At 41.9% G+C, this 21,010-nt stretch overlaps 1 protein-coding gene across 4 annotated transcripts in view; it reads right to left on the reverse strand.

The window, feature by feature from the left end:
• OCA2 (OCA2 melanosomal transmembrane protein) overlaps positions 1–21,010 on the reverse strand; it is a 504,704-nt gene that overhangs the window by 392,396 nt on the left and 91,298 nt on the right. For all 4 annotated transcript variants that reach the window (XM_047738795.1, XM_047738792.1, XM_047738793.1 and 1 more), the window contains 3 exons: positions 15,270–15,458; positions 9,694–9,751; positions 7,839–7,911 (listed from right to left, as the gene is read on the reverse strand). In XM_047738795.1, coding sequence (XP_047594751.1) covers positions 7,839–7,911; positions 9,694–9,751; positions 15,270–15,458 — 320 coding nt within the window. The remainder of the gene's footprint in view (positions 1–7,838; positions 7,912–9,693; positions 9,752–15,269; positions 15,459–21,010) is intronic.

Below are 21,010 nucleotides of genomic sequence, written 5' to 3' on the forward strand. Positions count from 1 at the left end.
ATTGACCCACATCCATGTCCAAATCCTTAGGTGCCAGGTCTCTAGTTTTAGAATGAGAAATCACAAAGAGAATTGAAAATAAGAATTCCAAAGTCATCTAAATAAGTGACATGCATTGCAGTGAAAGGAGAGAAATTTCTTCAAAGCATGTGAAGGGCTCTTGATCAGGGAAAAATTATCAGATAAAGAGGGTTTCCCCCCCACAAAATATAATTCCATGGCACTTAAGCCCTGTTGTAGTCTTCCCCTTAACACCAACATCCTGCATTTGGGTGTTGCACAAAAGTAGGAGCCTGTGCTACCCAGCCCTTCTCTCTCTGGTCTGGGCAAACTCTTGCCTCTGGTTCTGGGGGTCATGACATGGACTCTACACAGCAACTAGCCCATTCATTTTGATCTAGAACCAAAAACTGTTGTAGGTGGAAAAATTAATCTTGAAATAGTCCATGCTTTGTATGAGGTCTCAAAAGTCTTAACAGCACCTCACTGGTTGTAGGAGGATTCAGTAGCCAATTCCTTTACTCTTCCTTAAAAACCTAAAAGAAACAGGCAGTTTATGGAACAGACTTAGGGAAAAGGCAGAATCTCACTGTTTCCAGAGCATACACAAGATTTACTTTGACTATCAAGGGCCAGTGAATGGTTAATCTTTTTTCATTATCTATCTCCTCTAGCAAAAGGGACTGGTTTAAAAAACCAATTGTACAAAAGAAATCCTGGTTTAAAAAAAAAAAAAAGGGTGCCTGGGTGGCTCAGTGGGTTAAGCCGCTGCCTTCGGCTCAGGTCATGATCTCAGGGTCCTGGGATCGAGTCCCACATCGGGCTCTCTGCTCTGCGGGGAGCCTGCTTCCCTCTCTCTCTCTCTGCCTGCCTCTCTGCCTGCTTGTGAACTCTGTCTGTCAAATAAATAAATAAAATCTTTAAAAAAAAAAAAAAAGGTGTTTTATCAGCACTGTTGTCCATATGAGAGCCCAGAATGAGCAGGGGTCTCCAGCACTTTGTCAGAAAGCCTCTCCACACACTTATGCTGCTACTTGGGTTCCATCAAGGACAAGTGGAAAACAGAAGTCATGCAAGGCAGGATGTACCAAGAAAAGGCCCCAAAAGAGAGTGCTGCTTCTGCGAAAATTACTCGTGTTCCAGTCTTTCCCCAGGGCAAACACAAGATACAGAGTGGGGAGAAAAATTTCAGTTCAGAAAAGATTCTAGGGACCTTGCAGAAACTCAGGAGATGGAACAGCACCACCTAGAGGCTAATATTGGAAAAGCAGAGGCTTCACCTTCAGATTTTTCTTTTTTTTAAAGATTTTATTTGTTTACCTGACAGAGAGAGATCACAAGTAGGCAGAGAGGCAGGCAGAGAGAGAGAGGAGGAAGCAGGCTCCCTGCTGAGCAGAGAGTCTGATATGGGGCTCGATCCCAGGACCCTGGTGTCACGACCCGAGCCAAAGGCAGAGGCTTTAACCCACTGAGCCACCCAGGCGTCCCCTCACCTTCAGATTTAATGAATGTTTGTGGAGCATTTATTACGTTCCAAAAAATAAATGAATAAAACAAGACCTCTGTCCTGGGGGCCAGGGGGCATCTCATGCCCTGTTGGGGAGACAACCATGTAACAAAGCACCCTATGATTAACCAACCAAATGGAGTACATACAAAATCACATAGACACAGGACAACATGTACTTGCATCATTCCTTTTTTCTGTCTTTCTACATGCCCACCATGCACTTAGGATTCAAAGCTCACTAGGGTGTGCTGGTGTCAGCTGTGACTTCAGATCCTAGCAAACAGGAACCTCTCTAACTGAGCCTCACCCTCACAGGCAGCTTCAATCCTGGCTTTCCCCCATGTTGAAATATCTGCCATGTTCCTAACATATAGTCCTCTGCCTTTGCCTCAAATGCCTTCCCCAAATCTGAAGAACTTCTACCATTTTTTGAGTTCTCACTCAAGCTTCCCTCCCCTTAAATCTTTCCTTGTCATCCTTGATTCCAGCAGATCCTCTGGCCTTCTCCAGTGTTCCTCTGTAGATTGGGCTCATGCCATACTACAGTTTGTTTTAGACTTTTCTCCTCAACTGGTCTCACTCCTCAAGAGGAATAACGGTACCTTATTCATTTCGTTACTTCTCCAGAAACTAATGTAGTTCTCACCACATTAGATGCCCCCACAAATACTTGTTTCACCAATACCCTGCCAGATGGGGGCATGAAGAAGTCAGAGAGAAAGCACCTTCTTCTTCTACCTGCATCAAAGTAGTCTACTGCCTTTACCACTACCTCAATCAAAGCCATCTTTCAAGAGCTAACTTGACATGCCTTCCATGAACTTTCTTCCCACTGTGTGAGCTCCCTAGACACCATTCCTTTGAGTTCCTACTTAATCATCTTCCTGTTGTACCTCTAATGAGTGTGACCATTGACTCTTCTCTGGCTGTCCCAGTGTGGGCGGCTGTTTTGGCGGCCTCTGAGTGGTGGGGAGAAAAACAAATGAGTAAAGCACTTCTGAACAACAGGCAATGTGCTGCTATTGGGCATGGAACAAATCCACAAGAGCCTGAAAAGGGGCCTTCATTTCCACCTAGACTGTAGAGTCCTTTTGGGGCTTATGCTTAAGTTTTCTACAGAGCCTGTGTTATGCCAGGTTCAATTAACACTGGCCAGGACTCCTTCTGGACCAAACTTAAGTCCTCTGAGCCCTCTTCTTGATTAATGTTCAACCTTGGCCTGGTGAGCCCAGTTTATCAAGAATCCCTTCACTTTTTTTTTTTTTGAGAATGCCTTCACTATCCCCAGCCAAGTTCCCTTTGGTAATTTTCCATCCTCCCCCTCACCCTTCTGTAGATTTCCTGTTGTATTTGAAGTTGAGTTCAGTCTCTTCCCTATTGCAATAGCCTTGAGTAAAGTCTTCCTTACCTGTTTAACTGATACAATTTTTCTTTGACACAACTTTTGCTTATTTGAATGGAGGTAAGAAAGTCTGTTTCCTTTATACCCAACTTCTTGATAAAAATGGAAGCAATGTCATCTGATAAAGTATGAAACTTTTAAGATTGATCAATTAACAAAAATAATCTACCTAGTGCTAATATATTTTCTCCAACATTTGGGACCAGATGGATGAAAGATTGCCCTTACTTTCTAGAGTGGTGTTGGCCAATAGAATTTTTTCTGTGGTGATAGAAATGTTTTTATCTGTGCTGTCTGATATGATAGCCACTAATCACATGTGGCTATTAAGCACTTGAAATGTGACTGGTGTGAATGAGGAAGTGAAACTTTAATGTTATTTACCTCATTAATACAAATTTAAATTTTAACAGCCACAGGTGACTAGTGGCTATCATATTGGACAACATAATTATAAGCTTACTACCTAAGGAGCTTAGGATGTAAGAAAGGAAGAACAGAAGGGAACAAAATCCTTTGTTTTCTTTTTACACTTTTAAAACCCAGGGCTACTATGAAGACTGTGATGGAAAAATGAACCGTATGTCAAGAAACAAAGAAAAAGATTGGAAGAGAGGGAGGGTGGAAAAAGGGAAAGAAGGGAGGAAAAGAGGAAGCCTAATTACCCTGCTTATATATAACCTGGATTGCTGACCATTATTCACCTAATGACCTAAGAGACTTGAACAGTTCTCCCCAATAATAAGCACAGAGAACAATTCAGAGACAAAGAACTTCAGGTGTCTGCAATCACAGCCATTTCCTTTCATAAATCTTCTAAAAAAAAAAAAAAAACACAATTACTGAGGTGACAAAGCCCGACTATTCCAAAGAAAACATCACAGGGGGAAAGGTAGCTTTGTTATTCTCCAGTTAAAGGATAGTGAGGCTTTCTCCAAAAGCACTTCCCACCAAAACACACACCCCTGGTATCTGGCCAGAAGTCAAGAAGGAAGAACTATGGAGCTCTTCACCCATGAGGACAACAATGAGAACACTGCTACTGGCCTTTCAAAACCAGACCTGAATCCATTCTTGCCCCAGACCTGCACAATAACATCCCTTTGCTGAGAATCACCTTCAAAGGTCCAAACTCTGGTCCAAACTCTGTCCCCGCCTTCAATACCAGCAGCAGTTGGCTCTCTGGGGACATCTTAGGGGCACTTCTGACCTCTGATCTCTCCTTTCACAAACCCCCACAGCACGTTCTCAGCCTAGGGTCCTGAGAGAGGGTCTGTGAGCTTCCAGAAATGTACAGAAAATCTACTGATACCAATGTATGTTTTCTAAGGAGCCCATGGGAAGCTTAAATCAGCCTTAATAATGGTAAATGATTGACAGAGAGTCTCTCTTTGGCCAAAACTTTAGTTATGTTCCTTTGAACTCTCTTCTCTAAGACTAAGCCCTGACTTTGGGGCTTCTGCATTCATCTCTGTGTGGTCCAGTTTTAGCAAGAATCCTGCTAAGTTAATTTAGTCAGAATCTTAATTCTCCATATCTAATCACAGTCAATATCCAATAAGGTTCTATCCCCCATGTGATGTCTGGTAACTCTGCCTGCCTTCAGCAAGAATCCGGTGAAGTCAGTTTGGCCAGAATCTCCTCTTATCCATGATGTTTCCTCTTACTAGTTTTTCACCCACTGCCTCCCCACCCTGCTCCTTGGCTTTAAAATCCCACTTTTTAAGCTCATTCTCTCTCCCACTGCAAGACCTCACTGCTGTGGTCTCTACAGATATCACTAAGTTCCTGGTGACTTGCCATCTTTAACAAGTGTCCCAGAACACTTTTTTTTTTCTCTTTAACAGAACCACAGACATATAAGAACCACTCTGCAGCACCCTACCATCTCACAACAGCTCTCGCCATCTCTTCCACTTCTCTTTCTCTCTTTAACGAAGTACACACACAGCTCAGAGAACAGGAGAGAAACTGCCCAGTTACTCTTGCTGCTGAGAAAAACCATTTGTCTGCCGGCCACTAGGATGGGCTTGGGTTCATTCAAGTTCAGGAAAGGGCATGTGTACTTGGGCTCATGTGTACTTGGGCATGTGTACTGTGCACAAAGCTGTGGAGGTAGAGTGACACAGTACAGTTCTTGGTGGATTGAATAGAGGACTCTCATTTGTCGTTATCTGAATTTATCCTGTTATTATCCTTACTTGTTATGCTTACTTAGAATTTCTGCTGACTGATAAGCTTCATACAGGAGTAGCGACAGTACACCAGCAACCTATAAATATTTCCCCTTCCCTGTCTGTTTCTCGCTGAAGACTGTTTCTGCATAGGATCCCTCCAAGTTCTTGGCTCAGCCTGGACAGTAGGTTATGATCACTTACAGTGAGGTCACATGAACTGAAGGCAGGATCCATCTCCTGGGGACATCATGAAGCCAAGCCTCTATGCTGACACTTGCTTTGAGAAGTCCCCAGGGGAAGCTGAGGAAAGCAGGAGGACGTTTTATTGTTTTTAACCCATGGAGATGATATGGAGGTAAGGGATGGGAAAGGAAGTTCATTAAAATCACAGCTCTCTCTAGTTCTCTCAGAGGGAGACACATCTTCATCTAAAACTGAAAAACAATTTTAAAGTGGTGAAGCATATACCAAGATTTTAGCAAGCTCTCAGATAGACATCAGAGCTACCCTGTCCTGAGAGCAGGTACAGATAAGCGCTCTCATTCACTTAAGGGCAGGGATGCACCATGCACTGCCCACCAGAGCCATCTCATGAGCCCACCTGAAGTCCTTGAGAGCCAGGTCTTTCTGGAATGTTGCTGGTACCCTGTATGTGGAAAGTGGCTCAGCTGAGTGAGAGGATGTCCTAGGAAGACACAGGGGGAACTCCCCCAAAAGAACCAGAGGAAATAAAAATATGCAAAAGACTACTGATGACTGCAAGGAAAACTACCCCATTTTCTAAAATTTCAGTTCACCCAAGCTTATCAGTTGAAGATACTAAAGAAAAAAAAATCTGTGAATGATTTAATTCCTTTTTAAAAGGCGATAATCAGGAAAAAAGTGAATAATCAGAAATACTTGAGCTGGACACAACTGTCTCCTTTTCTCCCTCCTCTTCTACAAGCCTTCTCCTCCATTTGCTTCCTCTTCCTCCCCACTCCTTTCTCCTCCACGTCCTCCTCTCCTTCCTAGCTTGCTTTCCAAAATGCTTCCTCTCCCAGGACTGGGAGCTTTAGGGACTTTCATGTATGATTATCCTCATCCAAATATCTATTCAAGAGAATCTCTGGGCTCTGGACTTTCAGTTTCAGCTGGTATAACTTGAGAGCTAGAAACACTTGAGAGCTAGAAACACAGCTGGTATAACTTGAGAGCTAGAAACACACCTATTCTCACAACCTGAAAAGGCTGGACAGATGTTAAATTAATGACTTGTTCTGTCAAGAATGAGGTTGCATCATAAACATCTAACTTGAAATCTAGATTGAGACAGGTAACTGCAGGGAAGAATAAGGCCAAGTGTTTGCTTCCCTGAGACAGGTGCTACCAACACACAGAGGAGCAAGCAAGATTAAATCAGAAAAATTTTTTTAAACTGCTCAACGCCAAGTGTGGGCTAGTGTGATAGTAGAGAGACCTTGGGAGCCACAGAACTGGGGTGTCCACATGTCCATTATAATAGGCTTTTGCTCCTGGAATCCAAGCAGGTACTTACAAAGAAGATGGAGAAATTGAGGAGACTCATGAAAAAGCCTTAATTTGCTGGGGAAACATATCAAATCTGGTAGCCTAGGACACAGTGGAACTCCAACACCTGGGAGTGGTGGGGAAGAGGAAAAAGTAGTTCTCCCCTGTGGGAGGAGTAGGAACAGTGCACAACCTAGCAGACAACAGGAGAAGCCAAGCAATTCCAAGTGTCTGGGATGCTAGAGGTTACCATGGCAACCACACACTGCAACACTGTTGACCTCTGACTAGATTTACACAGACTCCCAACCAAAACCCACAGTGCTATGGAATGAATGTTTATGTCGCCCACAATATTCACATGTTGAAGGCTGGCCCCCTAGTGTGACTATATTTGGAGATGGGGCCTCTAAGAAAGTAATTAAGGTTCAGTGAAGTCATAGGGTGGGGTCCTGATCTGAGAGGATTTTGTCCTTATAAGAACGGCCATTAGAGAATGCTCTCTCTACACATACATACATACATACACACACACACACACACACACACACACACACTCTGAGGAAAGCCCTTGTGAGGACATGGCAAGAAAGGCAGCCATCTGCAATCAAAAAGAGAGTTCTCACCAGAAATCCAACTGGCCAGTACCTTGACTTTGGATGTCCAGCCTCCAGCACTATAAGCAATGTCTGTTAACCCCCAGGCTGTAGTATTTTGTTATGGCAGTCCGAGCTAACACACTCAATATCTACTATCCTATACAACACATCTAGCTTTTAGTGACAAGCAATGAGCCCTACAAAAAGGCAGGAGAAAACACAGTATGAAGAAATCAAGCAATCACCATGCCCAGATGACGCAGCCAAGGAAAAGAAGCAATGAACTTAAAAATATGTCAGTAGAAACTACCAACACTGAAATGTGAAAGAAAGTGGGGATGGGGTACAAAACAGAGTATGAAAGAGCCCAGGGGAGCCAAGCTGTAACTGGAATGTGCCACTTGGCTATCATCTCCCCAGGGGAACCTCACCACCAACCACCCAAAATAGTCTCACTAGTGCTCCCCTCCCTTTCTCTTCTGGACTCATCTTTCATCAAATGTCCTGAAGGAACAAAATAGGCATGGGAAGAGCAGTGATCACCTACACTGGGACCTTCAGCAACAGTTGTAATGGTTCTCTAGTGTCTCTTTGTGAATCTCAGCCATGGGCAACTATCCATCTCAGTATAGACTGGATACAGTAGCTTTGCAGGGGTGACACAGCCAACAACTGCCAGAACTTTCCTTGATCTGGATACAGGCTGAATAAAATCTGTAACAATCAGAAACACTTAATGATAAATTTGTGCCAGGAGAACATTAGGATTTAAATAATTTTGACAAAAGTGAAAAATACAGGAATAATGGTGTTGACTGATGTATCAAACATTCACCAGCTCACTCTAAACTGTTTTTCTTAGATATTAAGAGATAAATTCTGATTTATTATATTATTCTCCACTACAATGGGTCTTGATTATTGATATTTGTTGATTTTAAGGATTAATCACTCAGCCACAAAATTAAATCATCAGAGGAAGGTAAACATGGTTTTCCCATACTGGAGAAAAGGGGATACAACCCATGTGATGGTTAAAGCATATGTTTGTGGAATTTGCAGAGCACCTTATACCTCATCAGAAAGTACACTGATGTAGTTATGACAGATTATAGAAGTTCAAAACAAATTCCTCAAATCACCAAAACTTGAAATCCCAGAAAAAGGCTGAAGACTAGACACAGAGCAGAGGTCAATCCTCAGGAGATCAGGGACGACCTGGCCCACCCTGACCTTCTCCGTGGAAATCCCAGTGCACCACCTACTGGGCCCTGGTAAGCAGCCAGAGCTTCAGAACCACACAATTGTGTGAACTGGTAGCCAAAAAAAAAAATAAAAGCATGAAGTTTTCAGAGCTCAATGTATTTGTTTCTTGTTTCATGCATAATTTCCTTTCTCTGGGCCACTGCTCCCTTCCCTTGTGGGTTTTTAAAGGGTTGCAGGTATTGACTTCATGAACCACCCTCACTGCTCAAGAGATATTGCTCTTACATTTCACACTGAGAAAGGAGCCTCTTCTCATTCATAATCCTGCATGCACACACACAGAGCCCTGATATTCATGCCCACCTATGCAGATAATGAAAACCAAGTATTCACAACCACATATAGTCATGTGCAGTTTCCAGTCATTCAGGATTCAGCATGGCCATAACCTCAGGCTGCCTGCACAGAAGAGGCACAGCCACACGTCTTAGAGTCCACAGGGCACAGGCATGAAAACACCACTCACACACCCCATCTTTGCTCACAGTCTCACATGCTGTCAGAGCAGCATGCACCAGCCACTCACTGGAGTCTCCCAACAATGGTGCAGACAAAACTATCTGATGCCAATGCTGTAAATTTGTACACACTCAGCAATAAGACCCCAATCACAGACACAATCTCAAAATGATCACAGACCACAAATGACCCACATGTCCCACACAGGCATGAAGACACACAAACACACAGCAAGCACAGAGAACCTCACATCCATGCATGCACACACAGACACACACAGCCAAGCATGTACACACACATTTGTACACAAACAGATATGCACACCTGAGCACAAAGAATCTCATACTCATTCATTTGGCAAAATATTGAGCACCTGAAATGTGATTCCCACTAGGGTACATCAGGATACACACCACACAAATGCTGGCAGCAAGATACATTCTTGGGGCCACCCATGATGCTGGGCATGCCCAAGACAAATAAAGACTTCCATGAATGTGGTTGAAACAGAATTGGTAAGACGCTTTCAGGTGGAAAGTTAGACCCAAGGATGAAGCTAACTGCCTTCTACAGAGCAAAGCTTCTATTGTATCACAGCAGAGGAGCACTACTAAGGGGAGGCCTCCCTCAGCAACCCCAGCCCACAATCCCACATGCATTCAGCATCTCCTCCAAAGAAAGGTGTGAGCCCCATACCTTAGGTGCCTTGCTATCTAGCCCAAGGCACCCAGGGGCTCTGCTGACCCAACAGCAGAGCTCTGTGGTACTCACAGAGCACACCACCACAAAAACAAACAGGCTCGCAACTTTCAGCCACCGTACACAGCACCTGCAAGAGAAAAGGAAGGACCCAAGTCACACCAAAGCAGTCATATTTGTAAGTGCCCAGACTGCCAAGTTGATAGAAACCTTTCTGAAGCTTTGGGTAATATCAATCTCAAAGCACATGTTAGGAATTCTTTCCATAATGGGTATAAAGGAAGACACTGCTGACCTATAAATGTATGGCCTCATGAAAAGCAGCTTGGTACAGGTTACAGAGGAGAGCAAAGTTAACCTAGGGTGTTTGCACATGTTTCTTGCTGGAGATGCTAAAATTCAAACTTGCATTTTGAAAACTGGCATTTTGAAAGCTGAATTTCCTGGAAACAAGCCTTATATGGGCTCTCAGATTCATATTTATCAATTGTATTCCCCTAAGTTTTCTGGAAAGTGGGAATATAGATTTGATCATAGATGATGACAGATGATAGAAGATAGATAGAAGATAGAGATTATGATTATATATAAATATAACATATATAAAAACACTGATGGAAATATAATCAAATAATTCAAAAAAGAAATTGGGGTGCTGTCACTGCTTGTACTGGCAGCTTTTTAAGAATTACTTCAGAGATAATTTAACAAGCAGGCCATGTTCTTGGCACACTCTGCAGTCTCCTGATGGTGTCCTGACCCAGTAACCATCTCACTTTTCTTAACTGCAGCTCTCAGAGCCCAGGTAAATCTGAGTCTAGCCAACCCTTTGCAGTCTATCCAGTCCCACCTCTGCTCATATCACCTCCTCAGATCCCTGGATCCCACCTTCTAATGACACTATCATTGCCCAGCCCTGGGGTGTGCTCTACCACTGGCCGCCCTTCAAGAGCAGGCACTTGGTATCTGTGCTCTGTTCTGTATGTGGAAGGGTGCTGGTCCACAGCCTGTGCTTGTGTAGAATGTAGAAGGTCGATGTTAGGACATCTTTTTCAGTATCTTTCTAATCTTTTCAAAATGGTAAAGTCTTAATTTTGCATTCTCTTAGATTTAATGATTTGATGAATAAGCATTTCACATTTCCAAACTGTGATTCAACAGCCCCTATTTTTTTAATTTAATTTTATTTTTTCAGTGTTCCAAGATTCATTGTTTATGCACCACACCCAGTGCTCCATACAATACATGCCCTCCTTAATACCCACCACCAGTCTCATCTGTCCCCCCCACCTTTCTCCCCTCCAAAATCCTCAGAATCCACAGGCTCTCATACTTCATCTCCCCCTCCTATTTACCCCAATTCACAATTCACTTTTCCTTTCCTTCTCCTAATCTCCTCCATGTTAGTCCTTACGCTCCACAAGTGAAACCATATGATAATTGACTCTCTCTGCTTGTCTTTCTTCACTCAGCATAATTTCCTCCAGTCCCCTCCATGTTGATACAAAAGTTGGGTATTCATCCTTTCTGTGTAATATTCCATTGTATATATGGACCATATATTCTTTATCCATTCATTTGTTGAAGGGCATCTTGGTTCTTTCCACAGTCTGGCAATTGTGGCAATTGCTGTCATGAACACTGGGGTATAGGTGGCCCTTCTTTTCACTACATTTGTATCTTTGGGGTAAATACCAAGTAGTGCAATTGCAGGGTCATAGGGTAGCTCTATTTTTAATTTTTTGAGTAATCTCCACACTGTTCTCCAAAGTGACTGTGGCAACTTGCATTCCCACCAACAGTATAAGAGGGTCCCCCTTTCTCCATATCCTCTCCAACACTTGTTGATTATTGTGTGTTAATTTTGGCCATTCTAACTGGTGCAAGGTAGTATCTCAATGTGGTTTTTATTTTAATTTCTCTGATGCAACAGCCCTATTTAAATGGGAATCAAAGCTGGAGGTATCAGAATCCCAGATTTCAAGATATACTACAAAACTATAATGATCAAAACAATATGGTACTAGCACAAAAAACAGATACATAGATTAATGGAACAGAACAGAGACTCCAGAATAAACCCATGCTTATATGGTCAATTAATCTACAACAAAAGATGCAAGATATACAATAGGGAAAAAAAACGTCTCTTCAATATATGGTGCTGGAAAAACTGGACAGCTACATACAGAAGAATAAACCTGGACTACTCTTCTGACACAATACATAAAAATAAGCTCAAAATGGATAAAGACCTAATGTGAGATGTGAAACCCTAAAACTCCTAGGCAATAATTTCTTTGACATTGGCCATCATAACATTTTTCTAGATATGTTTCCTAAGGCAAGTGAAACAGAAGCCAAAATAAACTACTGGGACTACCTGAAACTGAAGACACAATCAACAAAACAAATGGCAACATACTGAAAAGGAAAAGACATTTGCAAATGATGCAACTGATAAAGGCTTAATATCCAAATATAGGAAAACTTACATAACTCCACACACACACACACACACACATACACACACATATCCAATTTTAAAAATGGGCAGAAGACTTGAATAGATGTCCTCCAAAGAGGACATGCAGTTGGCCAACAGACACATCAAAAGATGTTCAACATCACTCATCATCAGGGAAACACAAATCAAAACCACAATGAGATATCACCTAACCCAGTGGCTAAAATAAAAAAGGGAAGAAGTAAGAAGAGTTGGTAAGGATGTGGAGAAAAAGGAACCTTCATGCACTAATGGTAGAAATGTAAATATGTACAGCCATTGTGGAAAGTGGTATGGAGATCCCCAAAAAAAATAAAAATAGAAATACCATATGATCCAGTAATTGCACTACTGGGTATTTACCAAAAGAAAGCAAAAACATTAATTCAGTTTGCTTTACTACCAAAAAAAAAGCATTAATTCAAAAAGATATATGCACCCTTTTGTTTATTTTAATAATATTTACAATAAGCAAGATATGGATGAAGCCCAAGTGTCCGACAGACGAATGGATATGGAATATGGGGGGGGGGTGTGTTTACATTTACATATAATGAAATATACTCAGCCATAAAAAGGACAAGATCTTGCCATCTGTGACAACATGGATGGACTTAGAAGGTATTATGCTTAGTGAAATAAGTCAAGCAGAGAACACAAATAACAAATGATTTCATTCATATACGGAATCTAAAAACAAAACAAATGAATAAACAAAGAGAAAGCAGACTGGAGACCTATAAATACAGAGAATAACTAATGGTTGCCAGAGGGAGGGAGGTAGAGGGATGGGCAAAATGGGTGAGGAGGAGTGGGAGATACAGTCTTCTACTTACAGAATGTACAAAACATGGGAATAAAAGGTACAGCGTAGAGAATATAGTCTGGTATTTTAAGAGCATTCCATGGTGACAAATGGTAGTACACTTGAAGACAGCATAACATATACATTTGTTGAAACACTGTGTTGTATATCTGAAATTAATGGAACATTCTATGTCAATTATACTCAAAAATAGTAACAAATAAATGGGAATCAAAATGATATTTCTTTTTTAAAGCATGAGACATTGATTTAGCTATCCTAAACACAAATTTTTTTCTACATAATGGCCATATACAGCAAAGCTGACAACCCAAAATATGTTTTAGAAGTTTCCCAATGACCATACATGGTATATTTTAAACTGTTAAAAAGAATGACATTAAGTCTTTTAGTTCAGTGGCAAGCTCAATGCAACTATTCCATGAATCCTAGAAGATAAAGCAACTACAGAAAGTAAAGTCCCAAATGTACATGGTTTAATTTCTCCATGGTGTGGGACAGTTGAAGTACCTGGCATCTTCACAAGCTGTGAACCAATCAGTTAAGGCAGGGTGTTAATAGTGTCAGAGCTCACCATCCTGGTGGTCCTTAGGGTCAGATCCCTATTTACACACTTTCACACAATTTACTGAATTTCATAGCAGACTCTGTGGCCAAATATTTGTCACATTTATGCAGGCAGCTGAGACCAGTAATCATGAAAAACACATGCATGGCTGGGAAAACATGTTGGGAAACACAATCTCCATAGTCAAGAAGAGGTGGAGGATATGGAGGTCACATCCCTGCCTACCCACCCCCAGCTTACAAGCTGCATGACCCCAGGCAAAATCCTTATCCTCCCTGAAGTCCCTTCCTTCATCTACCTATCAAGATTGATAGAAGGATCAATAGAACAATGAGAGTGGGCTTCTCAGCATACAAACAGGTGCACTTTGGGCATGCAGATAGGTACATTTCTAACCAGGCCTTCAAACAGCTTCAGAAAAGACAGGTACCCTAATGTAGACAAATAATAATACTATTATTTGATAGCTACAAAGTGTCTTCTCACCTATGCATGAGCTTTCCCATGCAAGTAGACCATCTTAGTAGAAGCCCATGCAAGGCTATGTAGTGAGGGAAACACAAAGAGACAAGGAGATAGTTGAATGGATGTGTCTGCCTCTGCTAATACCTCAGCTACCTCAGAGCATATCTGGAATGAGGATCTGATAGTCCTGGTCCCCAAGCCTTATTCTGTTCTTAGAGATGCCACTTTCAAACATGTGTCTCTCAACAAAACCTTTCTTTAAGTAAATGTACCTATAAAGCCCAGTAGACAAAGCAGGGAGAGAGCAAAAGTGCTCCAGCTCTGGCTAGACCATTCTCATGGTCCAACATAATGCCCTCAGCTTTCCCACATACACGCATGCCTAAGCCCTCCTCTGTGTGTGCAAGCATAGCCTGTCTACCACCACTACCAGAAACCCCCTTTCTCACAGCCTCAGGGTCCCAGCTCACACCAGGCTGGACAGCAGTTTCCTGAAGGATGAGCCCTGGCACTAGAGCCAACCCTTCTAATAACATGTTTCATCACCAACTACCAGGGATAATATCAGCTTTTAAAACACCATGGTGGGGGGACACCTGGGTGGCTCAGTCAGTCAAGTGTCTGCCTTCAGATCAGGCCATGATCCTGGGGTCCTGGGATCGAGTCCTACATCAGGATCCCTGCTCAGCAAGAACTCTGCTTCCCCCTCTACCTGCTGCTCCCCCTGCTTGTACTCTCTCTCTCTCTCTCTGTCAAATAAATTAATTAATTAAATATTTTAATAAATGAATAAATAGATATAGATAAAGATAAAGATAGAGATAGATAGATGATGGGTATAGATAAATGATAGCTTAGATAGATAGATAGATAGATAGATAGATAGATAGATAGAATGAACAAACCCCACAGGAACTGCTAAAGTGAACTGATTCCATCTGCAAACCGAGGTCATGCCATGAAGACCCCCCACAACACAAACAAGAAGGAGTGTAGATAAATAAATGTTAGTCATTTATGTCTGTAATCCGGCTGTCCTGTAGCCCTACAGGTTCCATGCTGATTAGCAGTGCTTCCTTACATATTTTCTAGGGCCTGGAGAAGATGTAGATAACCTTCCAGGAAAAGTGCAGCCTGGCCAAATGTGAAAACCCTTCTTCCTCAACTCATTCTGCTGGTTGGGAAGGATGCAGTGAGGGTGGAGAACCGCCCCCAGCCCAGTCCCAGGGATGCTCTGTGCAACCATCACCCTGTGCCAGTGCCAGCACTCGAAGTCTTCCTACCTCAGCTTCAAAAGACGGAACCTGATATGAGCACTGTCCAGAGGTTTCCCCTTCTCTTGGGAGGCAGATCCAGAGGAACCAGCCAAGTCTTTGATCAGCAGGGATCCTCCCTCCCACTCAGCTGAGCTGTTTCCCCAAGATTCTTCAGCAGTGATGAAATCTGGGTGGCAAATAGGCATGCGCCATGACCTGGAAAGCAAGTCTTTGTGGTTATTTTCACAGAAATAGTAGCATCTCCAAAATAAGATTTCATTTCAGTGGTAAGTATGAAATGTGAAACCAATTCTGGTCTTTAAAAGGACCACAGACATTTTAGTGCTGTCAAACTGGTGGAACTGGGTCTTCTTGACATCACAGAGCACTTAGCTAAAGAAAATCATTTGAGGTCATGCATATGATTGTGGACCTTCAAAAAACATCAGTTTTTTCTGAGTTTGGAACTTTCCAATAAAGCTGTTTCTGGCTCAGACCAACTCCAGTTCATTCTGTATTTGCTTTCTCTTTGATTGTGCTGGAGTTCTCAATACCTAGTTGTCACCTTTTCTTGAAGGAGAATGAGTGGTGTATGCCTACAGTTGTCTTTCCATAATAGAGCTATAGGGAAGATGGTCTACCTGGCTTTTCCATTCAACCTATACATGAGCATGAGCAAGAGTGGAGAACATCAGTGCTGGACTCAATGGGCCCAAGAACGGAACCTCTATCTAGAAGGATGATTCAAAAGGCATCACAAACTTCTCAAAATGACATGTGGACACATCCATTTACTTTTAGTTGAATCTCTGGGCTTCTGAACAAACCCTCAGTTCAGATACACTTGACTCTAGTGAAGTTGCACTAAAGCCTAGTATTTTCATGTATTGCCTGGAATATTCATGGGATAACCGCACTTACATAATGGGCTGTGATCTTAGAAACCAATGATGCCTCTCAAGCCCAACTAGCTCAACAGGTGTAACTGCTTTCAAACTGGTTTACAATAAGAAAAAAAATAGTCTTATTCATAAAGAGAAGCCCAAAGATGGAAATTAGGCTGTGTGATACTAATGTGTAACAATAACAAATGAATCCTGACTGTGCTGCAAACTAATCAATATTGGAGGGAGACAAACCATAAGTGACTCTTAATCTCACAAAACAAACTGAGGGTTGATCGGGGGAGGGGGGTTGGGAGAGGGGGGGTGGGTTATGGATATTGGGGAGGGTATGTGCTATGGTGAGTGCTGTGAAGTGTGTAAACCTGGCGATTCGCAGACCTGTACCCCTGGGGATAAAATATATGTTTATTAAAAATAAAATTTTAAAAAAAAAAAAGAAAAGAAAGAGTTTTGTGACTGGAACATACTTACGTGTAAGAATGATTATCACGACTCCCTCACTGGTGAACAAATACAACTGTAACAAAAACTGAAACCAAGGAAACTTCTTTTAGAAGTGTCCAGAAGAAAGCTAACACCAGTGTAACTAGAACAATGCTGTGCAATAGAACTTCTGTGCCAATGGGCACTTTCTCTGTCCTCTCCAGCATGGTAGTCATACATGCTCATTGGTCACTTGAAGTGTGTAACTGAAGAACTGAATTTTTAACCTTACTTAATTTTAATTAATTTAACTTTGAATAATGCCTGTGACAAGTAGCTACTAGGCTGGTCAGTGCAGGTACACAGCCTGCGCCGACCTTATACCATCAGCTGCAAATTCCTGCCCTCAAAACCTTGAAAAGAAGAAAAACTTTTTATAGGTAAACCTGACCCATGTTCTGTTCCTCTGTAGTGGTTTTTGGCATGAGGCACTTGGAGTTACTCTTAGAAAATACATTGTAAGCCCTAACGAGTGACTGTGGAAGCAGATGGAACAGCAACAGAGTTCCTGTTCTCGAGCTATTGAACACAATGGTGGGATAAGAGTGGGACCCCATGATCCCTGGGGGCAGGGCATGAGTTAGGAGCTAGGAAAGAATGTAACACCCAGTCTCCTCTTTCTGCACCTGGCAATTGCCAGCCCATACAACCCACTCCTCCCTTATCCCATGACTGACTCCCTGCATGCCTTTGCACAGTGGAAAATGCAAGTTTGCTTCAAGATATTTGCCATCCCTTTGTACTTCTTTCCCACATTTGAGGCATTTTCCTTGCATTTCTGATATAAATAAATAAATGAGCAAATAAATAAATAAATAAATGGTATGTGCAGGACTCAGCTGCTGCTGCTCTCCCTTGCAGAGGCAGCCCTGCACAACTGCTCAGATTGGTGTCTGAGAACTTTATTTCAGTGTGCAACAACAAGGCACAGCTTGGCATCCCAGGGCATGTTTCTGTGCTCCATGTGCCCAGGACAAATGCCTACACATTATGCTTTTCCAATGAAACATGAGTTCCTTTTTTTTAATTTTTCAGCATAACCGAATTCACTGTTTATGCACCACACGCAATGCTCCATACAATACGTGCCTGCCACAATACCCACCACCTGGCTCCCCCAACCTCCCACACCCCACCCATTCAAAACCCTCAGATTGTTTTTCAGAGTCCATAGTCTCTCATCTCCCTTTTCCAATTTCCCTCAGCTCCCTTCTCCTCTCCATCTCCCCATGTCCTCCATGTTATTTTTATGCTCCACAAATAAAGTGAAACCATATGATAATTGACTCTCTCTGCTTGACTTATTTCACTCAGCATATCTCTTCCATTCCCGTCCATGTTGCTACAAAGTTGGGGTATTCATCCTTTCTGATGGAGGCATAATACTCCATAGTGTATATGGACCACATCTTCTTCTTTATCCATTCGTCCATTGAAGGGCATCTTGGTTCTTTCCACAGTTTGGCGACCGTGGCCATTGCTGCTATAAACAGTGGGGTACAGATGGCCCTTCTTTTCACTAAATCTGTATCTTTGGGTAAATAACCAGTAGTGCAAATGCAGGTCATAGGGAAACTCTATTTTTAATTTCTTGAGGAATCTCCACACTGTTCTCCAAAATGGCTGCACCACTTGCATTCCCACCAACAGTGTAAGAGGGTTTCCCCTTTTCTCTACATCCTCTCCAACACAAGTTGTTTCCTGTCTTGCTAATTTTGGCCATTCTAACTGGTGTAAGGTGGTATCTCAATGTGGGTTTTCATTTGAATCTCCCTGATGGCTAGTGATGATGAACATTTTTTCATGTGTCTGATAGCCATTTGTATGTCCTCATTGGAGAAGTGTCTGTTCATATCTTCTGCCCATTTTTTTGATATGATTATCTGTTTTGTGTGTGTTGAGTTTGAGAAGTTCTTTATAGATCCTGGATATCAACCTTTTGTCTGTACTGTCATTTGCAAATATCTTCTCCTATTCCATGGGTTGCCCCTTTGTTTTCTTGACCATTTCCTTTGCTGTGCAGAAGTTTTGATCTTGATGAAGTCCCAAAAGTTTATTTTGCTTTTGTTTCCTTTGCCTTTGGAGACATATCTTGAAAGAAGTTGCTGTGGCTGATATCGAAGAGGTTACTACCTATGTCTCCTCTAGAAGATTCTGATGGATTCCTGTCTCATCGTTGAGGTCTTTTATCCATTTTGAGTTTATCTTTGTGTACGATATAAGAGAATGGTCAAGTTTCATTCTTCTACATATAGCTGTCCAATTTTTCCAGCACCATTTATTGAAGAGACTGTCTTTTTTCCACTGTGTATTTTTTCCTGCTTTGTCGAAGATAATTTGATCATAGAGGTGAGGGTCCCTATCTGGGCTCTCTACTCTGTTCCACTGGTCTATGTATCTGTTTTTATGAATACCATGCTGTCTTGGTGATCACAGCTTTGTAGTAAAGCTTGAAATCAGGTAACATGATGCTACCAGTTTTGTTTTTTCTTTTTCAAACATTTCCTTAGCAATTCGGCATCTCTTCTGATTCCATACAAATTTTAGGATTATTTGCTCTAGCTCTTTGAAAAATACCAGTGGAATTATGATCAGAATGGCATTAAAAGTATAGATTGCTCAAGAACTCCTCAAACTCAACACACACAAACAGATAATCATATCAAAAAATGGGCAGAAGATATGAACAGACACTTCTCCAATGAGGACATACAAAATGGCTATCAGACACATGAAAAAATGTTCATCATCACTAGCCATCAGGGAGATTCAAATGAAAACCACATTGAGATACCACCTTACACCAGTTAGAATGGCCCAAAATTAGCAAGACAGGAAACAACTTATGTTGGAGAGGATGTAGAGAAAGGGGACCCTCTTACACTGTTGGTGGGAATGCAAGTTGGTGCAGCCATTTTGGAGAACAGTGTGGAGATTCCTCAAGAAATTAAAAATAGAGTTTCCCTATGACCCTGCATTTGCACTACTGGGTATTTACCCCAAAGATACAGATGTAGTGAAAAGAAGGGCCATCTGTACCCCAATGTTTATAGCAGCAATGGCCACGGTCGCCAAACTGTGGAAAGAACCAAGATGCCCTTCAATGGACGAATGGATAAAGAAGATGTGGTCCATATACACTATGGAGTATTATGCCTCCATCAGAAAGGATGAATACCCAACTTTGTAGCAACATGGACGGACTGGAAGAGATTATGCTGAGTGAAATAGTCAAGCAGAGAGAGTCAATTATCATATGGTTTCACTTTATTTGTGGAGCATAACAAATACATGGAGGACATGGGAGATGGAGAGGAGAAGGGAGCTGAGGGGAAACTGGAAGGGGAAGTGAACCATGAGAGACTAGGACTCTGAAAAACAACCTGAGGGTTTTGAAGGGGCAGGGGGTGGGAGGTCGGGGGGAACCAGGTGGTGGGTATTGGGGAGGGCACATATTGCATGGAGCACTGGGTGTGGTGCAAAAACAACGAATACTGTTATGCTGAAAATAAATTAAAAAACAAAAAAGAACCTCAATCTTTATCTCAAAAAAAAAAAGTATAGATTGCTCTAGGCAGTATAGACATTTTAACAATATTTATTCTTCTGATCCAAGAGCATGGAATGGTCTTCCATCTTTTGTGTCTTCTTCAATTTCTTTCATGAGTGTTCTGTAGTTCCTCGAGTACAGATCCTTTACCTCTTTGGTTAGGTTTATTCCCAGGTATCTTGTGGTTCCTGGTGCTATAGCAAATGGAATAGATTCTCTAATTTCCCTTTCTGTGTTTTCATTGTTAGTGTATAAGAAAGCAACTGATTTTTGTACATTGACTTTGTATCCTGCCACGTTACTAAATTGTTGTATGAGTTCTAGCAGTTTGGGGGTGGAGTCTTTTGGGTTTTCCATATAAAGTATCATGTCATCTGCAAAGAGAGAGAGTTTGACTTCTTCATTGCCAATTTGGATACCTTTTATTTCTCTTTGTTGTCTGATTGCTGTTGTTAGGACTTCTAATACTATGTTGAACGAGAGTGGTGAGAGTGGGCATCCTTGTCGTGTTCCTGATCTCAAAGGGAAGGCTGTGAGCTTTTTCCCTTTGAGGATGATATTTGCTGTGGGTTTTTCATGGTTTACCAAGTAATTCAAAGGAAAGAATTAAGGGAATTGATGTTTTAAGTGTTTGTTTTTAAAGTTATGTATTAGGAGAAATGGAGAAATATTAAGTTATCCTCCTGGTTGCAGGGGCTGTGCTGGACACTAGGATGTGAGACAAAGAAAAGGTAGGCTGGTAGGCATAACCACGGAACATAAGGCATGTTGTAAAGTATGGGTAGGAGTGTGGTATTTAAGAGCACAGAAGGATTGACTCTTGAGGGATT

This window comes from Lutra lutra, chromosome 7 (assembly GCF_902655055.1).
Source record: "Lutra lutra chromosome 7, mLutLut1.2, whole genome shotgun sequence".
In the NCBI taxonomy this organism is placed as follows: Eukaryota; Metazoa; Chordata; class Mammalia; order Carnivora; family Mustelidae; genus Lutra; species Lutra lutra.